Source organism: Salvelinus fontinalis, chromosome 3 (assembly GCF_029448725.1).
Source record: "Salvelinus fontinalis isolate EN_2023a chromosome 3, ASM2944872v1, whole genome shotgun sequence".
Classification (NCBI taxonomy): domain Eukaryota; kingdom Metazoa; phylum Chordata; class Actinopteri; order Salmoniformes; family Salmonidae; genus Salvelinus; species Salvelinus fontinalis.
In genome coordinates this window covers 56388366-56404011 of record NC_074667.1, presented here as the reverse complement: position 1 = coordinate 56404011, position 15646 = coordinate 56388366, and the positions used below count along the sequence as shown (strand labels likewise).

General features: G+C 41.9%; 2 protein-coding genes across 5 annotated transcripts; one reads left to right on the top strand and one right to left on the bottom strand.

The window, feature by feature from the left end:
• The first annotated feature begins 1264 nt into the window (after positions 1-1264).
• Positions 1265-11905, top strand: LOC129851155 (proton-associated sugar transporter A-like). Of its 3 annotated transcripts, none has more exons than XM_055917494.1 (9): positions 1265-1452; positions 2504-2975; positions 3145-3237; positions 3359-3583; positions 8006-8811; positions 8906-9059; positions 9233-9409; positions 9553-9758; positions 9934-11905. In XM_055917494.1, exons 2-9 carry the CDS (start codon positions 2540-2542, stop codon positions 10204-10206), a joined length of 2370 nt encoding a protein of 789 aa, XP_055773469.1. In that variant the 5' UTR covers positions 1265-1452; positions 2504-2539; the 3' UTR covers positions 10207-11905. The 3 variants fall into 3 exon arrangements, with proteins under 3 accessions (XP_055773469.1, XP_055773468.1, XP_055773470.1); XM_055917493.1 differs by having other exon boundaries at positions 2486-2975; XM_055917495.1 differs by lacking the exon at positions 9934-11905 and having other exon boundaries at positions 2486-2975; positions 9515-9599.
• Positions 11906-12572: 667 nt separating this feature from the next.
• LOC129851156 (prothymosin alpha-like) lies at positions 12573-15421 on the bottom strand. 2 transcript variants are annotated; one of them, XM_055917496.1, is made up of 5 exons: positions 15206-15417; positions 14434-14520; positions 13950-14031; positions 13644-13834; positions 12573-13512 (listed from the first exon to the last, which is right to left on the bottom strand). In XM_055917496.1, the coding sequence occupies exons 1-5, from the start codon at positions 15254-15256 to the stop codon at positions 13444-13446; spliced, it is 480 nt and encodes a 159-aa protein (XP_055773471.1). In that variant the 5' UTR covers positions 15257-15417; the 3' UTR covers positions 12573-13443. The 2 variants fall into 2 exon arrangements, with proteins under 2 accessions (XP_055773471.1, XP_055773472.1); XM_055917497.1 differs by lacking the exon at positions 14434-14520 and having other exon boundaries at positions 15206-15421.
• Between the last annotated feature and the right edge of the window lie 225 nt (positions 15422-15646).

Sequence of the window (15646 nt, the reverse complement as noted above, 5' to 3'; positions counted from 1 at the left end):
TATTTGTAAACAAAGTAAATGTAAACAAATAAAATAAATTAAAAATGTATGTCCCATCGCTGCATACGCTTACAGTTAAATGCTTACTTTACAAGCTCTTAACCAACAGGCGCAGTGTTAAGAAAAATATGTGTTAAGTAAAAAATTGATGAGTAAAAAATAAGAAATAAAAGTAACAAATAATGAAAGAGCAGCAGTAAATAACAATAGCAAAGCTATATACAGGGGGTACCGGTACAGAGTCAATGTGCGGGGGCACCGGTTAGTTGAGGTAATATGTACATGTAGGTAGAGTTAAAGTGACTATGCATAGATAGTAAACAGAGAATAGCAGCAGTGTAAAATAGAGGGGGGAGCAATGCAAATAGTCTGGGTAGCCATTTGATTAGCTGTTCAGGAGTCTTATGGTTTGGGGGTAGAAGCTGTTGAGAAGCCTCTTGGACCTAGACTTGGCGCTCCGGTACTGCTTCCTGTGTGGTAGCAGAGAGAACAATCTATGACTAGGGTGGCTAGAGTCTTTGACAATTTTTAGGGCCTTCCTCTGACAAACTGTATATAGCCTCAAAATATGGTTAAAACTATAGTTTTGATATCATGGATGGCCAGTCCTTGCATATATAGCTATGTCTATTAATCTGAGAGTGGTTACATTTCTCCTGCCTTATCCCTCAGCTTTTTACCGAAATGGGCAGGGAGTAAACTTTGTTATTGTTTCAAGTGCTGATTGCCACTTTAAGGTTAGGGCTAGGCATAAGATAGCAGTGTGGTTAAGGTTAGGGTTAAGGTTAGGTTTAAAATCGTATTTTAAAGAAGATACATTTTAGAAATATGCGGGGTTTAGACATAATTATGACTTTGTGGCTGTGGTAACTAGTGATGAACAGGTGTTGGTGAGATCAAAGGAGCTCAAACAGTATGGCATCTGCTTTCATGCTTCTCGTGTTGGTTTATGAAAATAAAACTACTATGCAACTGTACTTCTACCAGAAAGATTTTTATGAAAAGGCATTGCCTGTTATGCAAATATTTATGTAAACCTGTTTGGATAGCACAAAAAGCTATGTAAATAAGTTTGGGTCTTGGTAACCTAGGTACATTTTTATGTTAAATTCGATAAGCCATGGTCGACACATCCATATAATATGTTTAACTCTTGGTCAGTGTTGTTGACAATCATTTTAAATATGGTTCATGATAATAGAAACGAAAAGTCTCTGGAATGTTGGCGCTGATGCCGCATGTCTACCTAGCGCAGGGAAACAGGAGTGGTTATCTTACGTCACGTGTGAGAGGGAGAGGAATAGGGACGAAGGTTAAAGCAGCGAGATGAATGCATCTCAGGAAAAAAAAACATGAATTATCTAATTCAACGTAAATATTATAAGCATAAATATGATTGACTTGTTCACCATCAGAGAATGCTGAAATACATGAGAGAGAAACACTGATAAGGTAATTTTCTTTCACGTTGTTTCAATATGCACGCCTTGTCCTGCAAGATCATGAGTTAATTCAATTGTATAATCACCACCTTGAGAACAAACATTTTGGAAGGAATTGAATGACAAAAATGAAAGGAAAGAACAGACCTATCAAGCCAGTCAGTCACGTTTTACATATTTTTCATGTTTAAAGACGTGTTTTACAACGATATAATGTGTAGCCTAGCATCTTAAAACGAGTGTTATTTGAGGCGAACGTGTCATAACATTTTTTATATAGGTCCTACCAGAATATATTTTTTACAAGGAAAAATACATCCATGAAAAATTAAAGATGGAAACGCGATGGAGCGATGGAGACGCGATGCCGCATGCCACAATGCTGTACATAGGGACACCAGCACATCAGTATAAATAAGTGCATTATTTGCAGTGCGTTGTGCCGGTCTTGTGCCGAAAATCTCCCCCTGCAGAATTCGCGTGAACGCGCACACACGCAATTCTTCATTGCTGCGACTTGCATGCTAGTTGAGATTTCTGCTCTTCACTCCGTTGTCAATTTAGCCTGCATTTCACTGATTCCCCCCCTTCTAATTTCCTTAATGTTGTCACCAGAGTCAAATACTTTCTGTGACACACACTACTGGTCAACATGAGCAACCAAAATTATTCAGCATTGAAGAATTGAGTGTGTGTGAGTTCACGCGTAGGGAGGGGGGAGATTTCGAGTGTGTGTGAGTTCACGCGTAGGGGAGGGGGGAGATTTTCGGTACAACACCTGTTAGCGGCATATCCATGGTGATGGCAGTGTCCTTTAATACTGCCTGTTACCTTGGTGTCTTCAGCTCCTGTTTTACAGTACTAGCCTTATGAGCAGATTTGATCTTGAGTGTCCTCTAAAATTAGCTTGCCACGGCTTATCTGATGATTCAATGCTTTATAGATGTAATGATGACTGCACAGATGTTATTGACATGCCTCCTAACTGTTCTGTCTTCCTCCTCGTAAAAAGTATTTGTCTTCTAACTTTGATTGCATTTTAGCTCATGACCATCTCCTAGTGTGTGCAGAGTAAACTGGGCTCACCCAGCAGAGTGATGTCCTCTCCAGGAATGGGCACCCCCAGTGACCCTCTCTTGACCAGCCCAGGAGGGAGGTCATCAGAGAGGCCATTGGGTACCACTAATGACGGCCTCTGGAGAAGCTCCATGCCCAAGACGGCCAGCTTTCCATCGTCAACCACGCGCCTCTTGAGTCACCGTGCCAACAACTTCCAGAGACCCCCGAAGTGTTGGAAGCTGATCAGACCATCCCCACCCCCACCGCCCAACACCCCCTGCCCCCTGGATCAGCTGGACCTCAGTGAGCTACCCCCCCGCCGCACCTTCCCAGAGCTGCTCTTCAATGGCTGCGTCCTGTTTGGCATCGAGTTCAGTTATGCCATGGAGACGGCCTATGTCACCCCTGTCCTGCTACAGATGGGTCTGCCAGACCAGTTCTACAGCCTAGTGTGGTTCACCAGTCCTATATTGGGTAATGAAGTGGCAGGGAGAGATGAAGTAGATACAGAAAGTCCTGTTTGATTGGAAGACATATGATACCTAACTATACTTTGAATAGTATAGTTAGACTATATGGATGTTCCCATCTGCATTTTCCATTGAGTGCCCCTAAATCCTTCTCCTTTCTTCATGGTTTTAAGGATTCCTTGTCCAGCCTCTCCTGGGAGCTTGGAGTGACCGCTGTACATCCCGCTTTGGCCGGCGGAGACCGTTTATTTTGGTCTTGGCTATAGGTAAGGAATATTCACTATCCACTTCTTGCATGGCTCTCCCCCCTCTGGTGCGACTGGGTTCCTGTTTTTAAACTAATATTGAAATCCTGAAGTGATGGAGTTCTCTGTTTTACCTTTGTAGGAGCTCTGCTCGGTTTAACACTGGTGCTGAATGGGCGGGACATTGGAGCTGCGGTGGCAGACACAGCAACCAATCACAAGTGGGGCATCATACTGACTATTTGTGGAGTGGTTCTGATGGACTTCAGTGCGGACTCGGCAGATAACCCCAGCCATGCCTACATGATGGATGTGTGCCTGCCAGAGGACCAGGATCGTGGCCTCAATATTCATGCACTACTGGCAGGTTTGAGAGCACTGTATACACTAACTGCTAGTCAGTCAGGGAATATACAGCCCACTGGGCACAGACGTAACTTCAATGTATAGTTTTGATTTACATTTTTGTTGAGTTGTCAACTAACGTTAATTTAACTTGAAATCAACAAAACATGTCACCGTGTCATTAGATTTAGGTTAAACGTTTTTCACACCCAATCGGTTTTCCATGTTGATTCAACGTCATCACATAGCTTTTTTGGAGTTAAAATAATATGGAAACAACGTTGATTCAACCAGTTTGTGCCCAGTGGGAGTATACATACTACTGGCAGGTTAGAGAGCTATACACTTACAACTGGTCTGTCAGGGAAATGTTGTACACTACTGGCTGGTTCGAGAACGTCATACATACCAATAGGCTGTAACACTCACTACTGGTATGTGAGACAGTAAAATGTACATATAAACCACTTCTGACGATGTAGACATAGCATATACAGTATATCTAAGATGTGATAGTGATAGCATATACAGTATATCTAAGATGTGATAGCATATACAGTATATCTAAGATGTGATAGCATATACAGTATATCTAAGATGTGATAGCATATACAGTATATCTAAGATGTGATAGTGATAGCATATACAGTATATCTAAGATGTGATAGTGATAGCATATACAGTATATCTGTGATAGTGATAGCATATACAGTATATCTAAGATGTGATAGTGATAGCATATACAGTATATCTAAGATGTGATAGTGATAGCATATACAGTATATCTAAGATGTGATAGCATAAACAGTATATCTAAGATGTGATAGCATATACAGTATATCTAAGATGTGATAGTGATAGCATATACAGTATATCTAAGATGTGATAGCATATATAGTATATCTAAGATGTGATAGTGATAGCATATACAGTATATCTAAGATGTGATAGCATATACAATATATCTAAGATGTGATAGCATATACAGTATATCTAAGATGTGATAGCATATACAGTATATCTAAGATGTGATAGTGATAGCATATACAGTATATCTAAGATGTGATAGCATATACAGTATATCTAAGATGTGATAGCATATCCAGTATATCTAAGATGTGATAGTGATAGCATATACAGTATATCTAAGATGTGATAGTATATACAGTATATCTAAGATGTGATAGCATTTACAGTATATCTAAGATGTGATAGTGATAGCATATACAGTATATCTAAGATGTGATAGCATATACAGTATATCTAAGATGTGATAGCATATACAGTATATCTAAGATGTGATAGCATATACAGTATATCTAAGATGTGATAGTATATACAGTATATCTAAGATGTGATAGTGATAGCATATACAGTATATCTAAGATGTGATAGCATATACAGTATATCTAAGATGTGATAGTATATACAGTATATCTAAGATGTGATAGCATATACAGTATATCTAAGATGTGATAGCATATATAGTATATCTAAGATGTGATAGCATATACAGTATATCTAAGATGTGATAGCATATACAGTATATCTAAGATGTGATAGCATATACAGTATATCTAAGATGTGATAGCATATACAGTATATCTAAGATGTGATAGCATATACAGTATATCTAAGATGTGATAGCATATATAGTATATCTAAGATGTGATAGCATATACAGTATATCTAAGATGTGATAGCATATATAGTATATCTAAGATGTGATAGCATATACAGTATATCTAAGATGTGATAGCATATATAGTATATCTAAGATGTGATAGCATATACAGTATATCTAAGATGTGATAGCATATACAGTATATCTAAGATGTGATAGCATATACAGTATATCTAAGATGTGATAGCATATACAGTATATCTAAGATGTGATAGCATATACAGTATATCTAAGATGTGATAGCATATACAGTATATACACCATTCTGTATACTTCTGGCCCTTCTTTGGACACTGTGTTAACAACCCTCCAGATGAGCTTCAATGCCATACAACTCTCCTTCCGTGGCCTCCAATTGCTCTTAAATACAAGTAAAACTAGGGGCCTCCCGGGTGGCGCAGTGGTCTAGGGCACTGCATCGCAGTGCTAACTGCGCCACTAGAGTCTCTGGGTTCGCGCCCAGGCTCTGTCGCAGCCGGCTGCGACCGGGAGGTCCGTGGGGCGACGCACAATTGGCATAGCGTCGTCCGGGGTAGGGAGGGTTTGGCCGGTAGGGATATCCTTGTCTCATCGCGCTCCAGCGACTCCTGTGGCAGGCCGGGCGCAGTGAGCGCCAGCCAAGGGGGCCAGGTACACGGTGTTTCCTCCGACACATTGGTGCGGCTGGCTTCCGGGTTGGAGGCGCGCTGTGTTAAGAAGCAGTACGGCTGGTTGGGTTGTGCTTCGGAGGACGCATGGCTTTCGACCTTCGTCTCTCCCGAGCCCGTACGGGAGTTGTAGCGATGAGACAAGGTAGTAATTACTAGCGATTGGATACCATGAAAATGGGATAAAAAATAAAATAAAAATACAAGTAAAACTAAATGCATGCTTTTCAACCGATCGCTGCCTGCACCTGCCCGCCCGTCCAACATCACTACTCTGGACGGTTCTGACTTAGAATATGTGGACAACTACAAATACCTAGGTATCTGGTTAGACTGTAAACTCTCCTTCCAGACTCACATCAAACATCTCCAATCCAAAGTTAAATCTAGAATTGGCTTCCTATTTCGCAACAAAGCATCCTTCACTCATGCTGTCAAACATACCCTTGTAAAACTGACCATCCTACCGATCCTCGACTTCGGCGATGTCATTTACAAAATAGCCTCCAATACCCTACTCAATAAATTGGATGCAGTCTATTACAGTGCCATCTGTTTTGTCACCAAAGCCCCATATACTACCTACCACTGCGACCTGTACGCTCTCGTTGGCTGGCCCTCGCTTCATACTCGTCGCCAAACCCACTGGCTCCAGGTCATCTACAAGACCCTGCTAGGTAAAGTCCCCCCTTATCTCAGCTCGCTGGTCACCATAGCAGCACCCACCTGTAGCACGCGCTCCAGCAGGTATATCTCTCTGGTCACCCCCGAAACCAATTCTTCCTTTGGCCGCCTCTCCTTCCAGTTCTTTGCTGCCAATGACTGGAATGAACTACAAAAATCTCTGAAACTGGAAACACTTATCACCCTCACTAGCTTTAAGCACCGGCTGTCAGAGCAGCTCACAGATTACTGCACCTGTACATAGCCCATCTATAATTTAGCCCAAACAACTACCTCTCCCCCTACTGTATTTATTTATTTTGCTCCTTTGCACCCCATTATTTCTATCTCTACTTTGCACATTCTTCCACTGCAAATCTACCATTCCAGTGTTTTACTTGCTATATTGTATTTACTTTGTCACCGTGACCTTTTTTTTTGCCTTTACCTCCCTTATCTCACCTCATTTGCTCACATTGTATATAGACTTATTTTTCTACTGTATTATTGACTGTATGTTAGTTTTACTCCATGTGTAACTCTGTGTTTGTCACGTTCCTGACCTTGTTTTCCTTTTGTATAGTTGTGTTTAGTGGGTCAGGACGTGAGCTGGGTGGGCAGTCTGTGTTGTTTGTTCTATGTTAAGTGTCAGGTTTAAGTGACCTTGTATGGCTCTCAATCAGTTGCAGGTGTTTTACGTTTTCCTCTGATTGAGAACCATATATAGGTAGGTTGTTTTACATTGTTTGTGGTGGGTGGTTGTCTTCCGTGTCTGTATGTCTACCACACGGGACTGTTTCGTTTGTTGTTCGTGTATGTAGTCTGTTCCTGTTCGTGCGTTCTTCGTAGTTTGTAAGTTCTCAAGTCAGGTCTGTCTACATCGTTTATTTGTTTTGTAGTCTGTTATAGTGTTTTCGTGCTTCGTCTTTAAATAAATTCATTATGTATTCACAACCCGCTGCATATTGGTCTGATCCTTCTCGCCTCTCCTCCTCGTCCGAGGAGGAGGATTACGACGACCGTTACAGTGTTGTTGTATGTGTCGAACTGCTTTGCTTTATCTTGGCCAGGTTGCAATTGTAAATGAGAACTTGTTCTCAACTTGCCTACCTGGTTAAATAAAGGTGAAATAAAATTTAAAAAATATCTAAGATGTGATAGCATATACAGTATATCTAAGATGTGAAAGCATATACAGTATATCTAAGATGTGATAGCATATACAGTATATCTAAGATGTGATAGCATATACAGAATATCTAAGATGTGATAGCATATACAGTATATCTAAGATGTGATAGCATATACAGTATATCTAAGATGTGATAGCATATACAGTATATCTAAGATGTGATAGCATATACAGTATATCTAAGATGTGATAGCATATACAGTGTCATTGATATGATAATTGGCTCTACGATGATTATGTCCCACTCTCTCTATGCAGGTCTGGGTGGTGGATTCGGGTACATCGTGGGTGGAATTAACTGGGACCACACTGATTTCGGGAGATCAATGGGAGGTCAACTTCGAGTCATATACATGTTCACCAGTGTCACTTTGGTCATTGCCACATGCATGACCCTCAACAGCATCCCCGAGCGGCCCCTGCCAAAGACACAGCCTCAGAAGGGCTCTCTAAAGAGCCCCAGCCTCCCTCTACCCCCCTCTCCCCCAGACCCTCAGGGGGCAGGGCTGGGATTGGAGGAGGAAGATGAAGTGACTGGGCTCAATAGCTACCAGTTCTCTGAACCCCGCCCCTCGAACCCTGACACCAACGCACGCCTCTGTGCCAGCCTCACCAGCCCCATCTCCCCCCTCAGCCCCCTCACTCCTAAATATGGTAGCTTTATCAGTCGGGACAACTCTCTCACTGGCATTAACGAGTTTGCCTCATCCCTGGGAACCTCCTATATAGACAGTGTGCTCATCGACTGCTACACTGGACAGCCATCGCCACAGCCCCTTGACCCAGACACTGCAACCCGACCCCTGCCTCCAGGGGACACCCCACCTCTCCAGAGATCTCAGCCTGGAACAGGTTCACAGTCTGTAGCAGTGACAGTGACCCTGGCTGGGGCAGGATCCCAGGCCGGGGCAGGGGAGGCTCAGATCGGGGGAGGGTCCCATCGAGGTTCATCCGCTAGTATCTTGAAGCGCCCTCAGAGCCTTGCACTAGTGGAGGAGTCCATGGTGACCCTGAGTGGAGGGATGGAAAATGGTCGCAGAAGAACAGTGACCTTCAGTCAGCAGGTCGGCCTGGAATTGAATCCCTCTGATTAGTTTGTTTACAGATCATCGTGTTGAGAGAATTTGTTTTTTGAATCCTGTTCTTCCTGTAATGAAGGTGGCAAATATTCTGCTGAATGGGGTGCGCTATGAGAGTGACCTGAGTGAAAATGTGGAGACAGCAGATTCACAGATGTCAATGAGTATGCTGTGTATCGCCATCTACAGGATGCCTCCGTCACTGCGCAGCCTCTGCACTAACCATTTTTTGGGTGAGAGTCATGTCACTCTTGTGCTTGTGTTTCATTGTCTGTATGCCTACCAAGGTTAAAGCCACCAGTGATTTTGGCTTTGATATCACAACACCTGTCTGTGATCCAGTGGAAGCTGTGTGAGTTTGTCTACGTAAATATGAGCTATCTGCCATCCTGTCTTGATCCTAAAGGTTGGCTGTCCTTTGAGGGTATGCTGCTGTTCTACACTGACTTCATGGGGGAGGTAGTGTTTGAGGGAGACCCCAAAGCACCCCATGACTCTGAAGCCTACCAACGCTACAATGCTGGGGTCAGCATGGGCTGCTGGGGCATGTGCATCTATGCATTCAGTGCTGCCTTTTACTCAGGTGAGTCCTACACACACACACACATCCAGACACTCAGAACACAGAATACACACCTCACACAACATCCATCATTTTGATTCTTTATCACATTTACTTGTTTTACAGGTTTCTTTCTGTTTTCTTCCTCTCGTTTCTATTCATAGCCATTTTGGAGAAGTTGGAGGAACGTTTCTCCCTCCGCTCTCTCTATTTCTTTGCCTACCTGGTGTTTGGCCTTGGCACAGGCCTTGCTACGCTCTCCACCAACATTTATGTGGTGCTGTTTCTCTGTATCACCTATGGGGTTTTATTCTCCACTCTATGCACGCTACCTTACTCTCTGCTGTGTGAATACTACCAGAGCCCGCAGGTTAGTGAAGATAAATGGGATTACACTGAATATAATATTGTTCAGACTGTGGTTTCTGTGACATAGTGTTTTATATCCTGGTGTTGGTCAGTGTTGTCCAACTGTTGAATTTTGATATAGCAAGGTATTATGTGGCCTTATACATGTGCTCTCTCTGTCTGTGCTGTGTGTGTAGTTCTGTGGATCATCAGAGGAAGGCACCAGGAGAGGAATGGGGGTGGACATCTCTCTGCTCAGCTGCCAGTACTTCCTGGCTCAGATCATAGTGTCCGTGTCGATGGGACCTCTGACCTCACTGGTAGGTGGGGCCCAGGGAGTGATGTACTTTTCCAGCGTGATGTCATTCGTGGGCTGTCTGTACTCCTCCCTCTGCGTGGTGTACCATCTGCCCCCCCCTGAGGGTGAGCCTTCCGGAAGCGAGACCCAGCCACTACTTGTGCACATTTAGCCCCCCTCACTGCTCTACACTCTCGCACTGCAGTCACAACACACACTGCATATAGTCTACACACTGTCACTTTCTCATACTGCTCAGCATAGCTCCTCTCAAGAGCTTAGACTGACAAGACACATTGGCCACTGTTATCAGTATGTTGGATAGTGTGTCCATGCATTTCTTTCTGCTCATTTCCACTAAAATATGTGATGTTGATGGCGTGTCTGTGTGTGCATGCCTGATTATTCTGCTGTCAGTAGCCTTTTTCTTCATTACTACTTCTTGATTTTGATGTTAGGTTTAGGCTGCTGCCCACCAAATATAAAATACGTATAGCCTCTACATCCCCTATTATTAATGAAAACTATGTTTGAGGGTTCATTGTTTTGGTCTTGTCTAATATCTGCTTGCGCTGTAGCCTCCTGTTTTCATCTCATGGCCAAGAGAATGTATACCTACCTGTTTCTCTGAGTTAGCACATCCCCCTGTAGGCAGGTTTAGGGACTGTCTGAGTCACCAATGACCTTTGCTTGAAGCCCTAAATTCATGTAAAAGCACAGTAACACATCTACTGTACATCTACACACAGACACACGATACAACACACACACGCCATATAGTACTGCATTCACTCGGTTTGCACTATGTGAACATTAGAGCCAAGCATGTGCCCTCCTCTGATCAGGTTTACATCTTTCTCACCAGTCAACCAGATTATTATGGTCATTATTTACCATTTTGACTTGACAGTCACCAATGCGTTCACAAACATACACACAGACAAACCCTTTACTAAGCCATGGACTTCAATCTGACCTGTCACTCAGCTACTGGTGTGACCGTTGTAATGAGTGATTCTTGTCATTACCAGGAAGAGAAGTTGAAACTGGGGTGTGATTCGGCATTCCATCAGAAACCGAACAAAAAAGAACAACAAATCTGTTGTTTGGTGGCAAGAAATAATTCAAGAAAATACATGTGAACTATGCTATCGATGATGGAGCTGGACAACTTTGAGGGAAGAATTTTGGGTTCATTTTTGCCAACAGCAAGTGCTTATTTTCACCACTAGGGTGCATGCTTTAGTGTTTAGGCTTGTTTCACCACACTATACCCAAACTGGCTCACTGGAGTGATCCTCTCACATTTGGGATAGTTATCCAGTCTCCTCACACACCACACTCAATCATTCATTTAGATTCTATACAGCTGAAATAACAGTTCGTCTTCCATGTTCACCAAGCAGCCAATGAAAACATTGGTGAAATCATAATTACTTTTCAATTTAAAAAAATAATAATCTGGGACAGGCTAAAATAGCTTGCTTGGCATTGCTTGCCTTGGACATCACAATGTAATTTACACTTTTTTAATGAATTGTCAAAACTCATGCCTGCATGAGTCACCTATAGCTGGTGATGGCTCAGCAGAATGTTGATCAGGGTCTCCCACTAAAGCCTCCCTAACAGACTGGACACATGCCATGATGATGTCATGTGTCAGGCTGGTTTCTTGTGAGGAAACAGGACCTGTATGGAGGACCATCATCCTGTTCCAACTTGCTTCAATTCAACAAAATAACATTTCTAGTATTTTACAATAAAATGTGTCTTCTGATGGTTCTTTTTCATCCGTAATTCCAATATTATATTACTGTAACAGCTACTTAACCTCAGGGTAGAATTCAATTAAAATAACCATTTTGACTTTTTGGGGTCTGCTGTTTTTTATTAAACTAACTTTAGCATAGAATTTCAAGCATCTTCTAGGTTTTCTATCTATGCAGATAATTATGTATATTATAAGTTTCCTTTATGATCAGTTTACTTGTAAAATGTTGGTATTAGATTTACAGTTATGTATTTCGCATTCAGACATACACTATGTAACCACTCTTTATAACTGGTCACTGACCTGAAAACCCACATCCACATAACCATGTGATAACAGTTCACCAATCAACCCTGCCTGGAGTCAACCCGCAATACCAGTTTGTACCACTAGGTGGAGCTGTAAACTGCATCATGTCAGGAGGACTTCAATGGATTGATGTGTACAGACAGTTCAATTGAAAAACCCAGATGCTAAGATTATGAGAATCCTTCCCTCTCCCAGTAACAACGATCAGCTTGAGAATTACTCCTGTTTCTCAAACTAAACCATTCATATTCAGACTTATACTAAATGAGGTCAACTGACATCAATGCTTACATGGCTAGGACAATTTTAACAATTTAATAAGATATACTTTCAGTTCAAACACTATTATCACAATTAATTTGGTTATAACACTAAAAAGCTATTCAGCATCTTATTTAAGAACAGACGTGAAAAGCTACACTGAACTATCAGTCTATGCAAAATTAAAAAAAAATGGGTAAAAAGACAAGACTGATTTATTTAATCATCAAGAACCAGAATATACAAAGCAGTGGTCGAAGCAACCAAATAGCAATCATGAAATATAACTGCACAAGAAGAGACTAAGAACACCAGGGTGGGAATGATGTTGATAAAGACCGTTGTAGACACAATTTCTGAGTCACCCAGACATAACATAATAACCTAAAATGAAACCAAAAACAAACAAACAGTATCTTGGGTACAAATGGTACAAACTTGTGTGAAATGCATACAGAACATGACCAAAGCCTTAAGATTTAAGAGGGGGTAATTAACATTGCAGAAGCCAGCCCCCCAAACAGGGTCAAGCGTCTTTTATCATGGAGGCGTTCTTCCATTTGTGCCATCTGTTGTGTTAACAGATCAGCCTGGCAAAGGATTAACTACTAGCAGCAGTAAACAAAAAGGATTAAAAAAGCCTGAATTAATAATGCTAACAATAGTCCATTAGCCCCTGCTTAAAACTTATCTTTGGTCTTCAGTGAATCTGAGAAGTCACCCTGAACATGTGGAGAAGGTTACAGCTGTCTGTCTCTGAATCAGCTGGTCAGCAGTTAACTATGTAGAGAATGTGCTTAACTCATACGAATACAAAATAACCAAACTGATAAAATAGCACGGATTCTATTTGCACAGGTTGTTTTGTTTTTTTTACGTTTGCTTAAGAAACCAATAAATAACAGTTTATAAAAAGAGAGGAGAGGCCTCTATGTTTTAGGACTCCAGTGCAATGTAATATCTTGGGGACAAATAAAATCTGTAAAGCATACATAAAGCACAAGCTCTACAAGGTGAAGTTGAACGTGCCATGTAGACAGCGTTGCGGAGGGGTACATACTCTGTGCACTATGCCTTCACTTCAGCTTCCTTTGATTCACCGTTTTCTGTTTTCTGTTTTTTTGTTTCCACTTGGTCCTGAAGGGAAAAAATACAAGTTTTAAGTGGGAACTTAGTGACCAGATATACAACAGTCATAAAGATAGTCTCATGGTAAAAGTGAATCTATTATATTGACTGCGTTTTAAAATCATCTGACAAAAGAATACCTCCTCATCAGCTGGGCGCTTCACAGGGTGGTCAACCTCATCAGCTGGGAGCTTCACAGGGTGGTCAACCTCTTCATCAGCTGGGTGCTTCACAGGGTGGTCAACACCCTCATCAGCTGGGCACTTCACAGGGTGGTCAACCTCCTCACCAGCAACTTCTTCTGCATCCTTAGCTGCATCCAGTCCCTCTCCTGCAATCAATTTCATACATGAAGCAAAAACAAGGGCTTCAGACACTTCACAAGTATCAAACAAACATGTTTGTTTTTTATCCAGCTGCGAGTCCAAAAGGAAACATGAACTTACCATCCTCTTCTTCCTTCTCACCCACAGGGGTTTCTTCAGAATCATCTGCACCATTTGTCTTTGTCTCTGCACCATTTGTGTGCTGGAGGAAAGGAAACAAAGAATGTGAGTAACTTTGTAATGTGTCATATAAATGTGGGTACATCGTATGCAGAATGACATCCAAGTAATTTAATTTAGAATAGTCTTCAGAAAAAAGTTAAAATAATAGCCCATGAGCCACAGCCAACAAGCTTCAGAGTTAAAACAGGGCACATGCTCCAGTTTATACTTGATTCCCCAGAGAGTAGGGGAACCGAACGCAACGAGGGCCAATTGCGATCTCTTGAGAAAACATCTGTGCCATTTCACAAACTAAACAAAGAGCTGTGGGATAGCATGCATGGAAATAGTAGGGGCGGAGTCTGACAACACCTGCATGATGAGGGCGCCGAGACAAAAGGCCATGAGGCTCGCGAGGGAATAAGCTTCAGCTTCAACTCACTGTTCCATTGCCGTTGGCTGGTGCGTCCCCGCTGCCATTCTCCTTCTCCTCCACCTCCTCGACAACCTCTTTCTTCTCTTTGAGCTCCTGAAAATATGTTTTCCTTGATTTGCTAGCTCACTGATAAGTACAATTGTTGCATGTCCAAAACGATTTGTCTATATGCTCGTTGCCAATGAAAGCAGCCCTTCTCTAGTTCAGATTATGTTTTAAAAAATTATAGTAGGCGTTCTATTTATATCACCGATCTTTACAAGTGGAGTGTGTCCGACCACTGCCAAAGTGCCTTCAATGGAAGGCATCGGGAATTTGAGTCGCCGTTCACCAGACATGATTAGGGCGAACACTCCACTCGCGCTCTGAAAGACTCGAGCCCTTCCCGCCATCGCTCAACCGTGAAGCTCGAGCGCATTCTATTTTCTGAGGGATTGTTTAGCTAACGTTATTTAGCTAGCAATAAACTATACATTTAGCTTGCAAATTAAACGGCAAACCAGCCAGCTAGCTAACATAGCTAGCAAAGTCACAAGCAAATAATGAAGCTATCGAAAAAGTTTATCAACTAAATAACTTGTTAAACGTTTGAGAACAACATACAATATTGCTAACTACTATGTTTCAGTCATTGACAATGACTAACATTAACCTAAGTTATTTGGTTATTACATGGCTATAAAAGCTAAAGTTAGCTAGTTGGTGTTCACACAGGCTAAAGTGAAGAGCACGTTAGCTAGTAACGTGGACTAACGTATAGTCAAATTCATGAACTCACCTTTGCTGAAATCTCGGTAGTTGTGGTCGTGTCTACTGCGGTATCAGCCATATTTAGTTGAATGTAAGGGTATGATATGTTTCCGAAATAAATACTGTGTTTGATGCCTCGATGTTTCTGGCAGTGATTTCTGTGAGAGGCTGAGAAGAGGAGAAGAGAGTGATGAAAACCAGTTACATCTGTTTGTTAGGCTCGACTGTAATCCATTAGTTAGAATGGAGCTGGTCGATTGAAAACGTGATTGGGCAATCCAAATTTAAGCAACATGTTTTAGCGGTTTTAATTGGACAGGTTGTTGTCACTCTTTGGAATTTGTCCCGCCTATCAAGCTCCTCCCAGTTTTCTTTCTCCTAATGGTCAAACATTTAAAGGGTGTACTCCGCTGTGAAGTTACCAGCGTGAAGAAAGTTTTTACATGATGTCGATTTATATGTCATTTAT